Here is a 15,249-nt window from a genome sequence, read left to right on the forward strand (position 1 = left end):
ATACTATGGTTGACTACTTCTTTAAACAATATGTTTCATCAAACGATACAAAAATTACAGTAGCCTGTCCTGTAATAAAGATTTGGCCATGGCCTTGGTCAGCCAAGTTAATTTTATTAGGCTATAAAATGTGTTGGTGTGAATTTTTGATATTGAGTGTGATGGTAATTACATTTTTCACTTTTGGGGAAAGTTGCACAACCCTATAACACTGTTTTCATATCATTATCATGATGTAAAAAATCTTAAAATTAAAGACTTCGTTATGAAATCATTATAAATAGCCTATATTATAATCATGTAATTATAATATAGACATAGGCCTATACTTTTAAATTATTTTGGTTTTTCATTAAAGCATGTTCCTAAAGGTCAGAAAAGGCCTTGATTGATAAAATACCCGAGGATAATATTATGTTAAATTGTTAAAAAACAGTAGCCGATCCAAGGATTTCAAGTCAACCTTTAATTAAACCCAATTAAACCGCGACCTCTGCAGGCGGTTAATTGCAACAATATGGGGACATACCGATACCCTTTACATGTAAGAAACTCCACGCCGCAGCGTGGCGCTACTGTTCCTCAATATGATGGTCAATAAAACCGCCAAACGAGAAAAAACGAGTGAAAAGGAAGAAAGGCAGGCTACAGCGCAGGTTGTTGTTGTCGTCGCTGGCTGGCTCGTGTATTTGTTTGTCTGCCATCTGAAATCTCCCCGTGGTGACACAACAGACGTGTCTTTACCGAAATGGACCCGAGCACGACCATTCTGCGGGTGAAGAGGAAGAGAGGTACTGATCCAGCGGACGCGCTGCTGTTGGCCTGTAAGCGGATCCGTCCGGAGGCCACGGCGGCTCAGCCCAGCGATGAAAGTGAACCAGAACCTCAGGAGCCTAAGATAGAGAACTCGGTGTTCAAACTAGTAGCCACCGTGGTGTCACAGGTAATGACTGTACGGCAGCTGCTTTGCCGTCATGAGAAACGAAATCTAGTGCTCTCTGTGAGATTGTATTGTTTTTGGTGGTCATTGATGACGTAAAGACGTCATGACTTGCCAAATCTTTGTTTTTACGTTGTTTGTTACATTTGAGGTTTGTGCAGATGTTATTTTACCTTCTCATTGGACAGTATAATTCCTTAACAATATGAAAAATGTGCTTGTAAAAATTAAGCAACAGTGTATGAAACAGTGAAATTACACGTGTTTATGCTTGATGTTACCCATTGTAGACCATGGATGGCTTGATTGATAGATCCATTGATGGATAAATATGAAATTAAGTCTAGACTTCCATTAAGAATAATTGTCAAATGGAAATGATTGCTGTGGTTAAATCTATATAATCACAATTCTCATCTGTTTCAATATTTTTGCCTATTGTTAAAATATATCAATTATTTTTATAGGATGCTCCGGTACAGCCACATGTCCGTGAAGCTCTGGCACGTCCACGTCTGGCCCATCATGCCTTGCGGCCATCACAAGGAAGCTCTCAGAGGATCATTGGTGATCTGCGCAGTGTCAAATGGAGCACCAGGCGAGAGGAACGGTACCGGATCCTGTCCAGCCACAGGGCCGGACTGCCAACAGAGCCTACACCTGCAAGAGGAGGAGAGGAGAACGATGCCAGCCAAACAGAGAACCGTGACAACCTGGCTTTGGGAGAAGTGCAAGTGTTTGATATTCTGCATGAGGATGGTGATGTCAAGGTGCCTGGCAAGGTAAAGCCAGAAGATTTTATTCATCAGTTTCTGTCAATAGAAAAAATGTACAAAATCACAAACAAATGTAGTTGAAGAACCCCTCATTCTTATTAATATTTTCTTTTTATTCATATTTGAAGTTTGAACACGCCTACTTGTTTATGATATTGCTATTTTCAACATTTACTATCTTATAATAATTATAACAACAACCTTATAACTAGTATCCACCCTTAATCTTTGCATTTTCTCAGCCAACCTCATGCAATATCCACCTTAAAGGGTTAGTTCACCCAAAAAAGAAAATTCTGTCATAATTTGCTCGCCCTCGTGTTATTCCAAATGCGTAAGACTTTCGTTCATCTTCAGAACACAAATTAAGAAATTTTTAATCAAAGATATGAATTTCTCTATGGAATTTTTGAAGCGTCAAAGTGTCAGTTGCGTAGCTGTCTATGAAGAGAGAGAAATCGCTCCGATTTTATTAAAAAGATCTTCATTTGTGTTAAACGAAAGTTTTACGGATTTGGAACAACATGAGGGGGAATGTTGACAGAATTTTCATTTTTGTCTGAACTAATTAAACTTTTTAAACATTGAATATAAGTTTTGGCTACATTTTCTTTTACCATCCATTTCTTTTAACTCGTTAATTTAAAAAATAAATGAAGAAGATTTAACAACTTAGTTTGTGAAGAAATATGCATTCACAATTTACACTGGTCTACAAAAGTAATTAACCAGAAGCTAATGACTTTTTATCCGCTTATTAAAATGACTAAAAGTTGAAGTTTTCTTTTTCCTCAGACTGTTGTGTCTGACCCGGAGACAATCCTGTGTAACTCTGTGAAGATGATTCGTGAGAAGCTGAGTGTGTCAGGAGATGGACTCGGTATTGAACATCGAGAGAAAGAGGATGACTACGTGTACGACTTGTACTACCAAGAGACGGCCACACCAGGCTGGATCCAAGACATTCTGTCTGTCAGACCCTACGCACAAGAGGGAGAGCTGGTTCGTTGCAGTGTTACTTTAGTATAATCTATTTACTATTGGAGTTTTTATTCATATTTTGGTTTAACTTTTATTTGTATATCCTTTCTTGATTTTTTTTAATATTACTATTCAGCTTGAATTTAGTATGTTTTATTTAAAACTAAGCCTGGTTAGTTGAAGATCTATTTTATCTTTGCACAGACTCATTTGTCTTTTTCTCTTTGAATACACAGGTCCCTGACGTAGTGGCCTGGGAGGAAGAGGTGTATGAAGATGAAGATGATGAGAACGCTGAAACCAACTGGAGAAATGACTACCCAGATGAGAGCAGTGAGGGTGACAGTGATGCAGAGGAGCGATATGGAGGTCATACACCCAAGCTATTATATTTGCTTCATTTCTGAATCTTTTTAAAAGCTCCTCTATCCCTAGATGTTATGACATTAAAAAGAGCATAAAGTAAAGTTTAAACAAAAGAAAATGAGCCTCCACTGCTTTATCAAATGGCATATGTTGAATGTATTTTTCGGTCCAGGTTTCTGGAGTGAAGAGCACTCGTACAGCAGGAGGAGCTGGGAATGCTACCGGCAGGATGTGATGCAGGAGTTGGAGAATGACAAAGATAAGGATGTTGATGAGGAGGAACGAGAGTATAACGATTCTGACTGAGAGCCTCCGTGTGTTATAACAAGCATGAGAGGCCATTTTTACTGACGTGTGTTGAGTGAAGCTGTATGTTCTTTTGTCAAAAGTGAATGTATGTGGTAGCCCATGTGCGTGTACTTGTGTGGGTTGCTTTGACTTGCGCGTTAGTGAGATGAGTGATTTACTATTTGCAATATTTTGCGATTGTTTGATGTGAAGATAGTATGGGGAGAAAATGGTGATTATTTGAGTTTGTGTAAGTGTGGGGTGCTTTGTGTTGTCAGTTATGTGTGTAGTGTTTGTAAGTTCCCCATATCCAAAGGGGTGAAAAACAACATACCTGTAAATATGTAGATGTGTATAAAAAAAATAAAGACTTCAGAATTAAACTGAAAATCTCTTGAATTATTTCATTTATTCAAACAGTTGTCTGGTAGAAAAAAAGCTGATACTCTTTGAAATAAATTAATAGAAACACTTGTACATTAAGGCAAATAAAAACAGTTTGACAGTGTGGTTTCAGTGTGCGACACGCTACAACGCAAACATCAGAATAACCTGTTTAAATTACTTCTGGACTTGCATCCTGAGTTAACTGGGATTTTCACTAGTAAAAAAAGTATTGCTTGTTTGGCTGATGGACATTTCAGGCTGATTTTACAGAAACTCATGACACTTAGTATTGTAAAAGGAGAAAATGAATTCAATGTTTAAATCTGGAATACCATTTGAAGTTAACAGAATTTGAAAAATACAGATAATAAATATCCAAATTTGGAACAGATGTACTTAAAAAAACATTCCTAGATTGAGTCGACAAATGTTTCCAGCACATCTGATGTACTCTTCATCTTTATTCTTACCTAGCCTCTTCTACAAGTGAATGCGATGCTTCATTACATGTACAGCAGCATAGCAGCAGATTTGAACGTTCAACTGTGTACAATCACCTTCCCCCTAAAAACCAGTTAAGGCATGTGGGCAATTATACAGGACTGACCTCTGGCCAACTCCGAAAACACAAAAAATATATATATAAAAGAACTGACACATTTGTGCGAAAGTAAATCACGAAGAGGAAGATAAATATCTTGCTTAAAAAATGTGTATAAATTAATTGAAAAATTGTAAAGACTAGATTCTAAAATAAAAGCATGTTAGAAAAACAGGGTGGAAAATGTTACATAAACATATAAATAATCAAATTCAGGAATACAGATAGTGTTTGCATCATGAGCGCGCTGGTACCATTATGAACCTTTAAAATGGCCTTCATTTTCATGCCATATGGTTCATAAGGTCGTATTCCTAATACTTGCAGTGCACCGTGACCTTAACCGACACCTTAAAATAAAAATCCAAACGCAGTGACATTAGGAGTGCATCTGTGTCTTAAAGTGTGGAAGATCTTTTTCCCTTATCTCCAGATATTGGTTTCCTCCTCCTGAACCAGTGGGTTTGTGGGTCAGAGGAGTGCAAGTGTTCTAATCAACGGTGTCCATCTCGGTGAGCACACAAAAGCACGTGAACTGGGTGAAACGAGTGATGGCATCTGTGTAAGGGAGACACATGTTAAAGTTCACATGAAATCAAAATTAACAAATCAATAATATTTGTATATTTATTATAAATTATTTGTTTGTGCACATCATTATTTAATTTTGTATGTGCCCTTGTATTATTTAATCAAAATAACTTTTCTCCCTCTTACGACAACATCTCTTTTTCTGATTGTGTTTTTTGGCGCGAGGACGGGACAACCTGTCACTCGCATGAGATCACAGAAATATCACAGAAGCCGTTTCACTCGAATATACGTCACAATAGGGAAGGAAAGAATAATACAACTTCCGTTTCAAGCCAACTTTATATCCAGTCACTGCCACTGTCATTTTGGCTCTGAATTTGTAAACAAATGAAAGTTTTAGTGCTAAAGTCTGTGGTACTTACTTAGTAATTTAGTGATGATGGGTGGGCGCTTAGACTCAGGAAGATAGATACCCAAGAAGTAAACAGGAACTCCGGAGAGGGCAATAGCAATTCCAATGAGTGAGTTGAGTGTGTCAGAATAAAGTGGCACAGCCACTAGGAACACAACACACATGCAGAAGATGATGGGATACACCAGACTCAACTGATCGCACACAAACATGGAAGAGAGGAGAGGAAAACAACATTTTATTTCACATTCAATGTCCCATTTCAAATTGCACCTGATTTCTATCTTCCCTTTTTTTAACAACAGTTATTCCATTTAAGTTTCTGAACCAGTCCTGTTTTTTACACTTACATTGAAAAGTTTGGGGTCATTTTTAAAGATTTTAAATTGTTAAGATGCTAAAAACAGAAATACAATTTAAAATAGCCGTTTTCTATTTGAATATATTTTAAAATGTCATTTATTTCTGTGATGGCAAAGCTGAATTTTCAGCATCATTACTCCCGTCTTCAGTCACACGATCCTTCAGAAATCATTCTATAACATGCTGATTTGGTTCTGCAGTTACATTTGTTATTATCAATGTTGTATATTTTTGTGGAAGCCCAGATATATTTTTGGGATTCTTTGATTCTAAAGTTAGTTCAAAAGAACTGCATTTATTTGTAACATTACACTATCTTTACTGTCACTTTCGACCAATTTAATGTGCCCTTGCTGATTTGAAGTATTAATGCTAAATACAAGTATAAAATAAATCTTCCTAACCCCAAGCTTTTGAATATAGTGCATATAATTGTAGGATATAGTTGTTTGTAACAGGCTTATGTGTGCACAATGACAGATAACACACTTCTTCATGTTATTGTTAAGTTATGAAGGTGCTAAAAAAAAAAATTCCCATCTGTACAGTGTCTACTGCCTCACCTTCAGTGGTCGGGGCCTGTCTGGCTCCTTCCAGCGAAGGTAGATCTGTCCGGCGATAGACAGGCCAACGAAAAACCAGTAACTGAAGCTGTAATAGTTAATCAGCTGGAAAACATCTTCCACTGTAAGGTAGATCAGAGCCATGGCACACTGCAGACAGAAAGCACAACCTTAGTTACTTGATCCACTAGATGGAGACAGAAAATCTCAAACATCCCAGACTGTGAGATGCTACAGTAACACTTATATTTGAAGAACTAAATGTAGTAATAGAAAGTTAAAAAACGTATATATAAAATATATCATTTTAAATACTTAAAAATAGGGGGGGGGAAGAGTCACAGAAAAAGTCTCTCTGATAAAGAGAGAATGTTAAGATGCATTAGGCGTTATAAGTGTAACTGAAATGTACTTGCGTTAAATAGCAGTGCAGGAACTGGTGTGAATCTCTGCACATGAATCATGGACAAAGCATCTGGAAGATGACCTTCTCGAGCTCCCACGAAGAACAACCTGCAGCAGCAAGAGACTTGCTTTATTCAAATGTATCTCAAATGCACCCAAGAAGGGTTATTAATTTAACTTAAAATAAACGCGAACTTAAATAAAATAAAATATAAAAACACTAAACATTTTTTTTTTTTTTAGGTAGTTGCCACAGGCAACATTTCTCATTTTAAATTGTCTAAAATAACTAAAACTGAAATAAAAAAACTATTCTATTTTTTTTTCATTTTTATTTTATTTAAAATTTTATTTAAATTTTATTTAAAACCTAAAAAAACACCACAAAAGCACTAAAGTTAAACAGAAAAATATAAAAACTATAATGCCATCTTATAGTGATAGTGAAATAGCACGGCACCTAATCAAAGTGCTGAGAAAGCAAACCAATTATGCAAACCAAATGCATAATTGCACAAAAAAACAACAACATTGTTTGCATTTTGCATGAAAATTATCTTCATACTAATATGCTCGCACATTAATGACCTAAAAAGCTAAATCTATTTTATTTGAAGATTTCATGCTAATAAATCATACATGAAACTGAATTCCCATCAGCACTGCATATATTTTCTCAACACTCCCAAAATTTCTCAACACTCCTCAGATCTCATTATCTTACACATGGAATAGTGGCAGGCCCCCCACACACAGTCATTACCAGAAAGCTGCTCCAGATGGTGTGAGCGCAATTGAGTGGCTTCCTATAAAAACCACAGGATCTGAACTAAGCTCTGTTCCTCCTCCTGGAGGTTAACAGCAGTCGTTAAGAATAAACTTGAAGAACAAAACAGAGGTTCAAGAGGAATAATAAAACTATAAACCACTGCAATTGTACAGGAGCATTTTCAAAACATATAATACCAACACAGCTCCCAATCAGTCTCTTTAGACTATGAAAATAGAATGGACTTAAAGGGCTAGTTGACCCAAAAATGAAAAAGCTGTCATCATTTACTCACCCTCAAGTTGTTCCAAAGTTTCTTTCTCCTACTGAACACAAAAGAAGATATTTTGAAGAATATGTGTAACCAAAACGGATTGATGGAACCCATTAACTTCCATAGAATGGAAAAATACAACAAATGATGACAGAACTTTCATTTTTGGGTGAACTAGCCCTTTAAGTTAAATTATTCATGATGGTGTGTAGAAATCAACAAAGCCACTTGAAGGCAAGCCTGCAACCTTAGCTGAAAAAAGCATAACACCTGCAAACGCTGTGGTACACAGAGAGGGAGACAAAAGGCCGTTTTTTTTTTTTTTTTTAATGGATGTTAATGGAGATGCTTCACTACGCTGAATAAACCGCCTTTGTGAGGAAATAAATTATTTAATGAATCGACAGTCCATGGAATAATCTTCAACATGTTTGCTCTTAAACATAATTTTAAGATTAATCTATTTTTAGTTTACACCGGGAAAAAAATGCTGTTTTATAAGAGAAGTCACGGACAATTGGGCGATGGGTATGATTCATTTGACTGCATTTCTCATTCATTTCTATGGTCTCCGCAAACATTGACTGTCGCACAACTCTGAACTATATTCATTGATGTCAAGGCTGTAATGTGATTGGTTACCAAGGCACACGTAATTCAAGTTAGCCGTTAAAGGGGATGTATAATGCGATTTCATGCATTCTGACTAATTTACACTGTTAAAGAGTTGGATTCTCATGCTAAACATGGCCAAAGTTTAAAAAAATGAGTTGGACGTATGACAGAGTATTTCTGTGCCAAATACACTCCCTCAGGATTTGTATAAGCTTCAGTGGTTGTGAGGAAAAGATAACCTTGTTCAGCTTCCCAAAGAACCCAGTGTTATAGGAACAGTAGATGCAGTTAGTTTATCCGGGGTGTGTTTGTTTGTTTGCTTGCATTTCGGTGACAAATGTTTTTTAAACCAGGCCCAGTTTGAAACTGGGATCGTTTGAAACTGAAAGATGAAGCGGTTCCAGCGCTAAAATATCCAGGTCATGAGTAGGAATTTCAGCCGGTAGGAAACAAATGTCTGTTTTGTTGGCAATTGGCGCGTAACTGCATATAATGTTAACACGAACGTATAGTGAATCAAAAGTTATCCAGGGATAATGCGATGATGTATTGTGCGTGACTCTTTAGCTCCGCCCACGGCACGCCCCCAGGAGCTCGGCTGTTTTCGGAAAGAACCGGTACAGCGTATCTGATAAAACTAAAGACTCTTCGGAGATATGAAGGATGCTGTACTACTCTATAGGTACTCAAGATTAACATGAGATTGGCAGAAACTTTGTGTGTAATGTCCCCTTTAAGCTTTTTCCAATGGTTGAGCCATGAACCCTTGTATCTCCCAATTATAAGACCATCTCTGAAATCAAGCTTTAGACTGACCTAGATGCAGCAATGATGGAAGCATTAAGACCTCCGTAACAGGATAAAGCAACCGCAATGGGGATGGTCCAACTCATCACTCCCAGGGTGCGGTCTGCAAACGTCTATGGGAAATATTAGCTGTTAGATCACAGATACTACAAACATTATGACAACACAGAGGTCTATGAACTCACCACAGCAACAGCATCACTGGCAAGGATGGCACTCATGTCGAGCACAGCGTAGTAGGCCACGTTTGTGAGGATGTAGATGATCGTAACGATCGGCATGGAGATTGCAATGGAGAGGGGAAGGTTCCTGAGACACGCATGAACAGAAGAATTAGCTATCTTATCAATACTTATTTTTTCATGCTGTATGTTCTCAACAGGAACAGGAACTAAGGGTCAAGTCTGTCTCAAAGAAGTACCTTTCAGGGTTCTTAATCTCTTCTGTGACAAAGTTAAGAGTGTCCCAGCCTGAGTACGAGAAAAGAGCCGAGTACAATGCCAGAGCGATATCTCCTGGGTCACGAGACGAGCCTTGAAATGAATCCTCAAAGTTCATTGTGAAACCTGTGTGGGAAACATTACGAAAAGTACTGAAAAGTTTAGCAGATCTTCAAGATTAACATTTCTTAGAACACTTTGTATTGCGGTTTTGCTCTTTTAGTGTTATTTGCATTTATATATCAAATATACAGTACTATGCATACTGTACGCTTTTGCATGTTTATAACATGATTTTAATTTTTAATTTTTATTTTGACTTCACATTTTGTATTTGTTTTTAGGTTGACTTCAACATTCTGTCCCGGGACTACAGATGAAAGTCCAAACTCAGTCCTGTCCTGCAGAGTTGAGCTCCAACTTTCCTCAACACACCTGCCTGGAAGTTTCTAGTATGCCTAGTAAGACCTTAATTAGCTGGTTCAGGTGTGTTTAATTAGGGTTGGAGTTAAACTTTGCAGGACAGTGGCCCTCCAGGAGCAGGATTGGACACCCCTACTTTATGCTTATTTGTGTGCACTGTCTCTGTTAAATAAACTAAAGAAATAAATTATGTCATCATTTACTCACTCTACTGTTCAGACCTGTGTGCCTTTCTTTCTTCTACAAAAACAAAATACAGTATTTTAAAGAATGCTGGTAACCAAACAGTTTTGATTACCACTGATTTCCATTGTATGAATGGAAGAAAAAACAAACAAAAGAAAAGAGACATTTTCAGTATCTTTTTTGTATGTTCTGCAGAAGAAATAAAGTCATACAGGTTTGGATATGAGGGTACTATCCCTTTTGCTGAACTATCCCTTTAAGCTGATTCAAATCTCACAATTTGAGCAACATCTGGCTCAGACATGAACAAGTAAAACATTTTCAAAAACATCATTATAAGATTGCTGATTTTTTTACCTTGGCACATTTTCACTATCCCAGTGATAATGATGACAATGAGGGCCAGCACTTTGGCGTAAGTGAAGACATCCTGCACCCTGGTACCCCACTTGACATAAGCAGAATTAATAAAGGTCAGCAGGCCTGAAACATCATGAATAGTAAGCATGTTAGCATAAGAATAAATATATGTTGACACAATTACTCTGAAAAGTAAATTGAATGCGCAATGAATGACAACAATGGTTACTCCCTAAAGCCAAATGATAGGACAGCAATTAAAGTATTATTACAACTTGAATGGATTAGTAGGAAGTAAAACGAGTTTGGTGGTATTCATGGCAACAGTAATGTTTCGTTCATTTAGAAAGGCATGTCTAATGAGGCTGCTGAAGGTATCCAAGTGAAACAGGTATAAGAGGAGAGGCACCACAGAACCAGAAGAATGGGCTCCATGAACTCAAAAACAAGTTATTCATTAACTGCCCCATGACATTTTTAAAGTTAGACCTTAATGGGACTCAGCAGCTTATCAGATCTCAGGGTGAGAAAACAGAGAGAGGAAGAGAGAACACTAGCGTGAGAAAGACATCAAGAATGTGGAAAAACAAGGGTGCAGAGCAACAGTACCGTATGTACACCTTACTCACAGATACAGGCTGCAGCAATAAGTCGTGAAGCAGAATACGGCGGCTCGCAGGTGGGGAAGAGCGGCTGAACCAAGTAGTTGGCAAAGGTGATGGCGATAACAGCCTGACTCGTGGGTTCGATGATGAGCAGCGATGTCCACAGACGTATGAACGCTATGAAGCCTCCAAAAGACTCCAGGATATAGGCGTAGCTGGCACCAGATTTGGTGATTGTTGTGCCCAACTCGGCATAACAGAGAGCACCTACCACTGAAAAGATGCCACCGATGGCCCAGATAACTAGAGACAGTCCGTAGGAGGAGCTGTAGATGAGAACGCCCTTTGGCGACACAAATATGCCTGAGCCAATCATGTTCCCCACGATGAGGCTGATGCCGTTCAGGAGCGAGATTTCCTTTTTGAGCTGCATGGTCTCTTTGGGTTTTGAAAGGGTTGCAGGACCCTCAGACTGGCCGTTCAATTTTTTAGATTCAGTGTCGTTCTCCATCTTGTTCCACAGACGTACGTGTTGGTGCGCGGAGATAGAAGCGGCCCTCGTCGGCCTTATCTAATTTGACAGAGAAGACAAACCAGAAAAAAATTTATATAAGAAACATTCTGTCATCATTTGCTTACCCAAATGTCATTCCAAACCTGCATGACTTTCTTCTGTGGAACACAAAAGAAGATATTTTGAGAAAAAATAATAAAAATAATAATAGTAATAATAATAATGTCTCAGTGGGTTTTCTGTCCATACAATGAAAGTCAATGGGGAAGTGTAGCTATTGTTAACTTTAAAAAAAGTTACAACTATTATAAAAATACATTTTCTGTAATTGAAAAAAAGGTGAAATAACTTAAAATATAAATATGAATGACTTAAAATTGGAAATGTTGCCTGACAATTAACTGAAACAAGTTCAAGTAAATACAAAAAACAAAATAAAGCTAAATAATATTAAAATACTAATAAAATGACACTATATTAAATATCAAACTAATAAAAATGACAAAAGCACATGAAAAAATCACTAAAATTAAACTGAAAATATACAAATAAAGGCCTTTTTTAATATAAATGCTATAAATAAATAGCCTACAATAAATAAAATAGCCTAATTGCAGTGTTGTTTTGGGCCCCACTAACTCTCAATGTATGGAAAAAACAGTTCTCCAAAGAAACATTCTTCAAAATATATTATTTTGTGTTCCACTGAAGAAAGACAGTCATACAAGTTTTACAAGACATGGTGGAGGTAAAAAAAAAAATTTAAACATAAAAAAAGACATTGGGTATCAAAGCAATAACCCACACATAATTAAAAAGTCACATCTGGTCTCTAATGTCTAGTGATGGTGTGAAGTCAGGTCATTGTGATGAGTATATTGCATACGTGCTAAATGTACTGTAGCTAATTGACGAAAAACTAGTGTGAAGATTGCATCACTGATATTACGTAAACAAGAAAGTTTTTCTTCCTTCAAACATTTCACAACCCATCTCCAAATCAGAAGGTGAAAAATTAGCATCATATGTACACGATATGTTAACGTGCAAGTTTAATCAGGGTCTATATGGGTTTCTATATTAGGGAAATCACATTTAGTCCTGACTGTTTGTTGACCCTCTATAAATGATTAAGCACGAGATGTCCGCTCCTGTCACCTCTCCTACTGTGGAGAGCTGATAGCACATTCCTCTGATTATTTGGCTTGAACCACGTACATCAACATTGATCCTTGTAAAGCGGTCATTACACTAAGCGTGTTCGAAAACCAACAGTCCACCCTAGCTTGTCTTTCAAACTGAGGGCATATCATTTTTAATTATTATATAATGGTAGCAAGCAATTGATAAACAAGCACTGATTCAATTTTTCCCAAACACTCCCCAGAGAGTTTTCCTTCCCTGAGGCTTGTTTCCCATCCTAGAAGAGGTTTCCCAGAACTGGAAAATTCACAAAAACATCTGCACACATGACACAGTTTACAGTGATAAAGGCAGTCCACTGTCGTTGTCTTGGAGACTCAATGACATAATTTTAGATTTGACTTTGAATGAGCCAAGCGGCCTTGTTGTGGAAACCTGTCTTGCTTTTGATTGATGCTTTTGATGTTTTCTTCTTATTGTGAGCTTATCTGTTTGATACAGACTGATAAGCACAAGATAATATGTTTAAACCTCACAGGTAAATATTTAAATGGAAGTATAAATACTGTAAGTGTGTGTTTGAATATGTGTTGTAGATCTCTCTTTCGGAAAATGTTTTGGAAAGATGCATTTTCCATGTTGCATCAGCTAAATGATTTACGCTCAGAAAACTTACTGTACTGTATGTCTATCCCTCAAAGTCTCATTGTCATTAATGTCTAATTAAATATAGCAAATAAGGTCCACGTTGTTTGTTATTCATTTTAAGCATTTTTTGAAGTAGTACCCTGCTGGAAAAAAACCCCAGCTAAAAACAGCCAAATAGCTTAGACTGGTTTTGGACACTTTTTTTCAACTGACCAGGCTGGTCTTAGATGGTCAAGATGGGAGAGCAGCTAAAACCAGCTGAACACCAGCTTGAACAGGCTGGAAGTCCAGCTTAAACCAGCGAAGACCAGACAACCAACCTAGGCTGGTTTTAGCGTTATTTCAGCCGTTTTTTTTTTTTTTTTTTTTTTTTTTTTTTCTTCTTCAGAAACCAGTAATTGTCATAACTTTTCATTAACACAATTCTCAAGAAATTGCTAATTTTGGCAGCACATAAACAAAAGATGGTTTTAAAAACCACCTAAAACCAACAACAACAACTTGGCACCCCGCGATCAAAACAAGTTAGAATATGGCAACCCTCTTTGTTACGACAAGACGCACTTCAGTGTCGAGTTACAGAAAAGAAAGATAGAGCTCTGCAAAATAAGATATTACATAACATGTCATCAGCTAACACACAAAATAAAGAAATGAATAAACAAGTTTCTGAAACTGCATTACGATGTATTACGAGACTTTAGCGTTGAGTTCATCCGTCATTCCCCCTCCAGCAAATCAGCTGTTCAACAAAACAACCGTATCAGCGTGTTTTAAACGTTGTAATAAGGCAGTCTGACTCTGTACTGTGTGTACGATTTTGGAGTGGTGGGCTAATTAATACAGCGCTCATAAATCACTTGTTCAGAGAGTAAATGTCATCATAGAGAATGGCTTGAATAAAGGTAAAACATTTAGTAATCGATGAGATGAGACGCTACATCCTGTTTTTCTAACGTAGAGGGCAGCAGAATATGAGACACGACCACTGCGTCATTTGAACGCAGATATTCCCCTCTCCGCTTTGCATTGAACATTTTGAAAACATTAAATTCGGGCGTTTAGGAGAAATAAGTAAAATGTCATTAAAAAATGGATTTTTTTTTTTTTTTTTTTTTTGCCGATTTAACACAACCTGTTCAGCCCCTCTTATTCTTTAAGCGTAAAGTTAAAAACACAAATATGTTCTTACCTTGTCGTGTCCTTTCTTTATCGTCTTTGTTTAACTGGTGACATTAGCAGCAGACACAGCAGCATCTTTAACTACAGCAGATACACCATGGGCAAGCTGCCAAAGAAAGTCACGTGATACCGGTAAAATTGATGTCACGTGGGTGGTTTGCAAATCAGACAGATCAACCCAGTTTGTCAGCAAGCCCATTCAGGTGCTGTCCTGCAGCCAAAAGCGAACCATTTAAAAGTAATGTATTCTTGTGTATGTGTTTAAGTGGCTTCTGATTAACGCTGGTTCACACCTGATACATTTTATGTCCGGCGATTTGCTTTAAAGTGAGAAATAAGGTTTTGCTTCAGAGGAAAGGATATAAAAGAATAAACAAACCTAATGATTATTTTATTATTATAAGTTTTTCTAAAACGACATAGCTGAAAAAATAACGTCCATAAACCTTTTTGTTGGCTATTCAACATCAAGAAATCAGTCTAATATGCTGAATTCAATTTCTAATATACTTTTTTGGTGCTGCAGTAACATTTATTAGCCTATTATTGTCGATGTTGAAAACAGTTTGCATAACATTCATCTGGAAACCGAGATTTTTTTTTCAGGATTCTTTGATAAATAAAATGGGACATCATTTATTTGAAATAGAATTATTTGAACATTATA

The 15,249-nt window shown here is 37.1% G+C and overlaps 2 protein-coding genes across 3 annotated transcripts; one reads left to right on the forward strand and one right to left on the reverse strand.

The window, feature by feature from the left end:
* The first annotated feature begins 592 nt into the window (after positions 1-592).
* slc7a6os (solute carrier family 7 member 6 opposite strand) lies at positions 593-3,734 on the forward strand. The gene is made up of 5 exons (XM_079867188.1): positions 593-943; positions 1,408-1,722; positions 2,512-2,718; positions 2,934-3,066; positions 3,236-3,734. The coding sequence occupies exons 1-5, from the start codon at positions 749-751 to the stop codon at positions 3,367-3,369; spliced, it is 984 nt and encodes a 327-aa protein (XP_079723314.1). The 5' UTR covers positions 593-748; the 3' UTR covers positions 3,370-3,734.
* A 717-nt stretch (positions 3,735-4,451) lies between these two features.
* Positions 4,452-14,693, reverse strand: slc7a6 (solute carrier family 7 member 6). 2 transcript variants are annotated; one of them, XM_079867186.1, is made up of 10 exons: positions 14,593-14,693; positions 11,120-11,666; positions 10,488-10,613; positions 9,503-9,647; positions 9,267-9,390; positions 9,091-9,194; positions 6,628-6,724; positions 6,212-6,361; positions 5,296-5,479; positions 4,452-4,897 (listed from the first exon to the last, which is right to left on the reverse strand). In XM_079867186.1, the coding sequence occupies exons 2-10, from the start codon at positions 11,604-11,606 to the stop codon at positions 4,830-4,832; spliced, it is 1,485 nt and encodes a 494-aa protein (XP_079723312.1). In that variant the 5' UTR covers positions 11,607-11,666; positions 14,593-14,693; the 3' UTR covers positions 4,452-4,829. The 2 variants fall into 2 exon arrangements, with proteins under 2 accessions (XP_079723312.1, XP_079723313.1); XM_079867187.1 differs by lacking the exon at positions 14,593-14,693 and adding an exon at positions 14,085-14,135.
* Positions 14,694-15,249: the final 556 nt, after the last annotated feature.

The sequence above is a fragment of the Squalius cephalus genome (genome assembly GCF_949319135.1).
Source record: "Squalius cephalus genome assembly, chromosome: 3".
NCBI lineage: Eukaryota > Metazoa > Chordata > Actinopteri > Cypriniformes > Leuciscidae > Squalius > Squalius cephalus.

Excerpts from the sequence above, each read along its gene's own strand:
- slc7a6os (XM_079867188.1), top strand. The coding sequence starts at position 749 with ATGGACCCGAGCACGACCATTCTGCGGGTGAAGAGGAAGAGAGGTACT. Across the intron at positions 1,723-2,511 it reads ATGTCAAGGTGCCTGGCAAG|ACTGTTGTGTCTGACCCGGA; the intron begins GTAAAGCCAGAA and ends CTTTTTCCTCAG. Across the intron at positions 3,067-3,235 it reads TGCAGAGGAGCGATATGGAG|GTTTCTGGAGTGAAGAGCAC; the intron begins GTCATACACCCA and ends TTTTCGGTCCAG.
- slc7a6 (XM_079867186.1), bottom strand. The coding sequence starts at position 11,606 with ATGGAGAACGACACTGAATCTAAAAAATTGAACGGCCAGTCTGAGGGT. Across the intron at positions 10,614-11,119 it reads TATTGCTGCAGCCTGTATCT|GCCTGCTGACCTTTATTAAT; the intron begins GTGAGTAAGGTG and ends ATGATGTTTCAG. Across the intron at positions 4,898-5,295 it reads CATCATCACTAAATTACTAA|ATGCCATCACTCGTTTCACC; the intron begins GTAAGTACCACA and ends TCCCTTACACAG.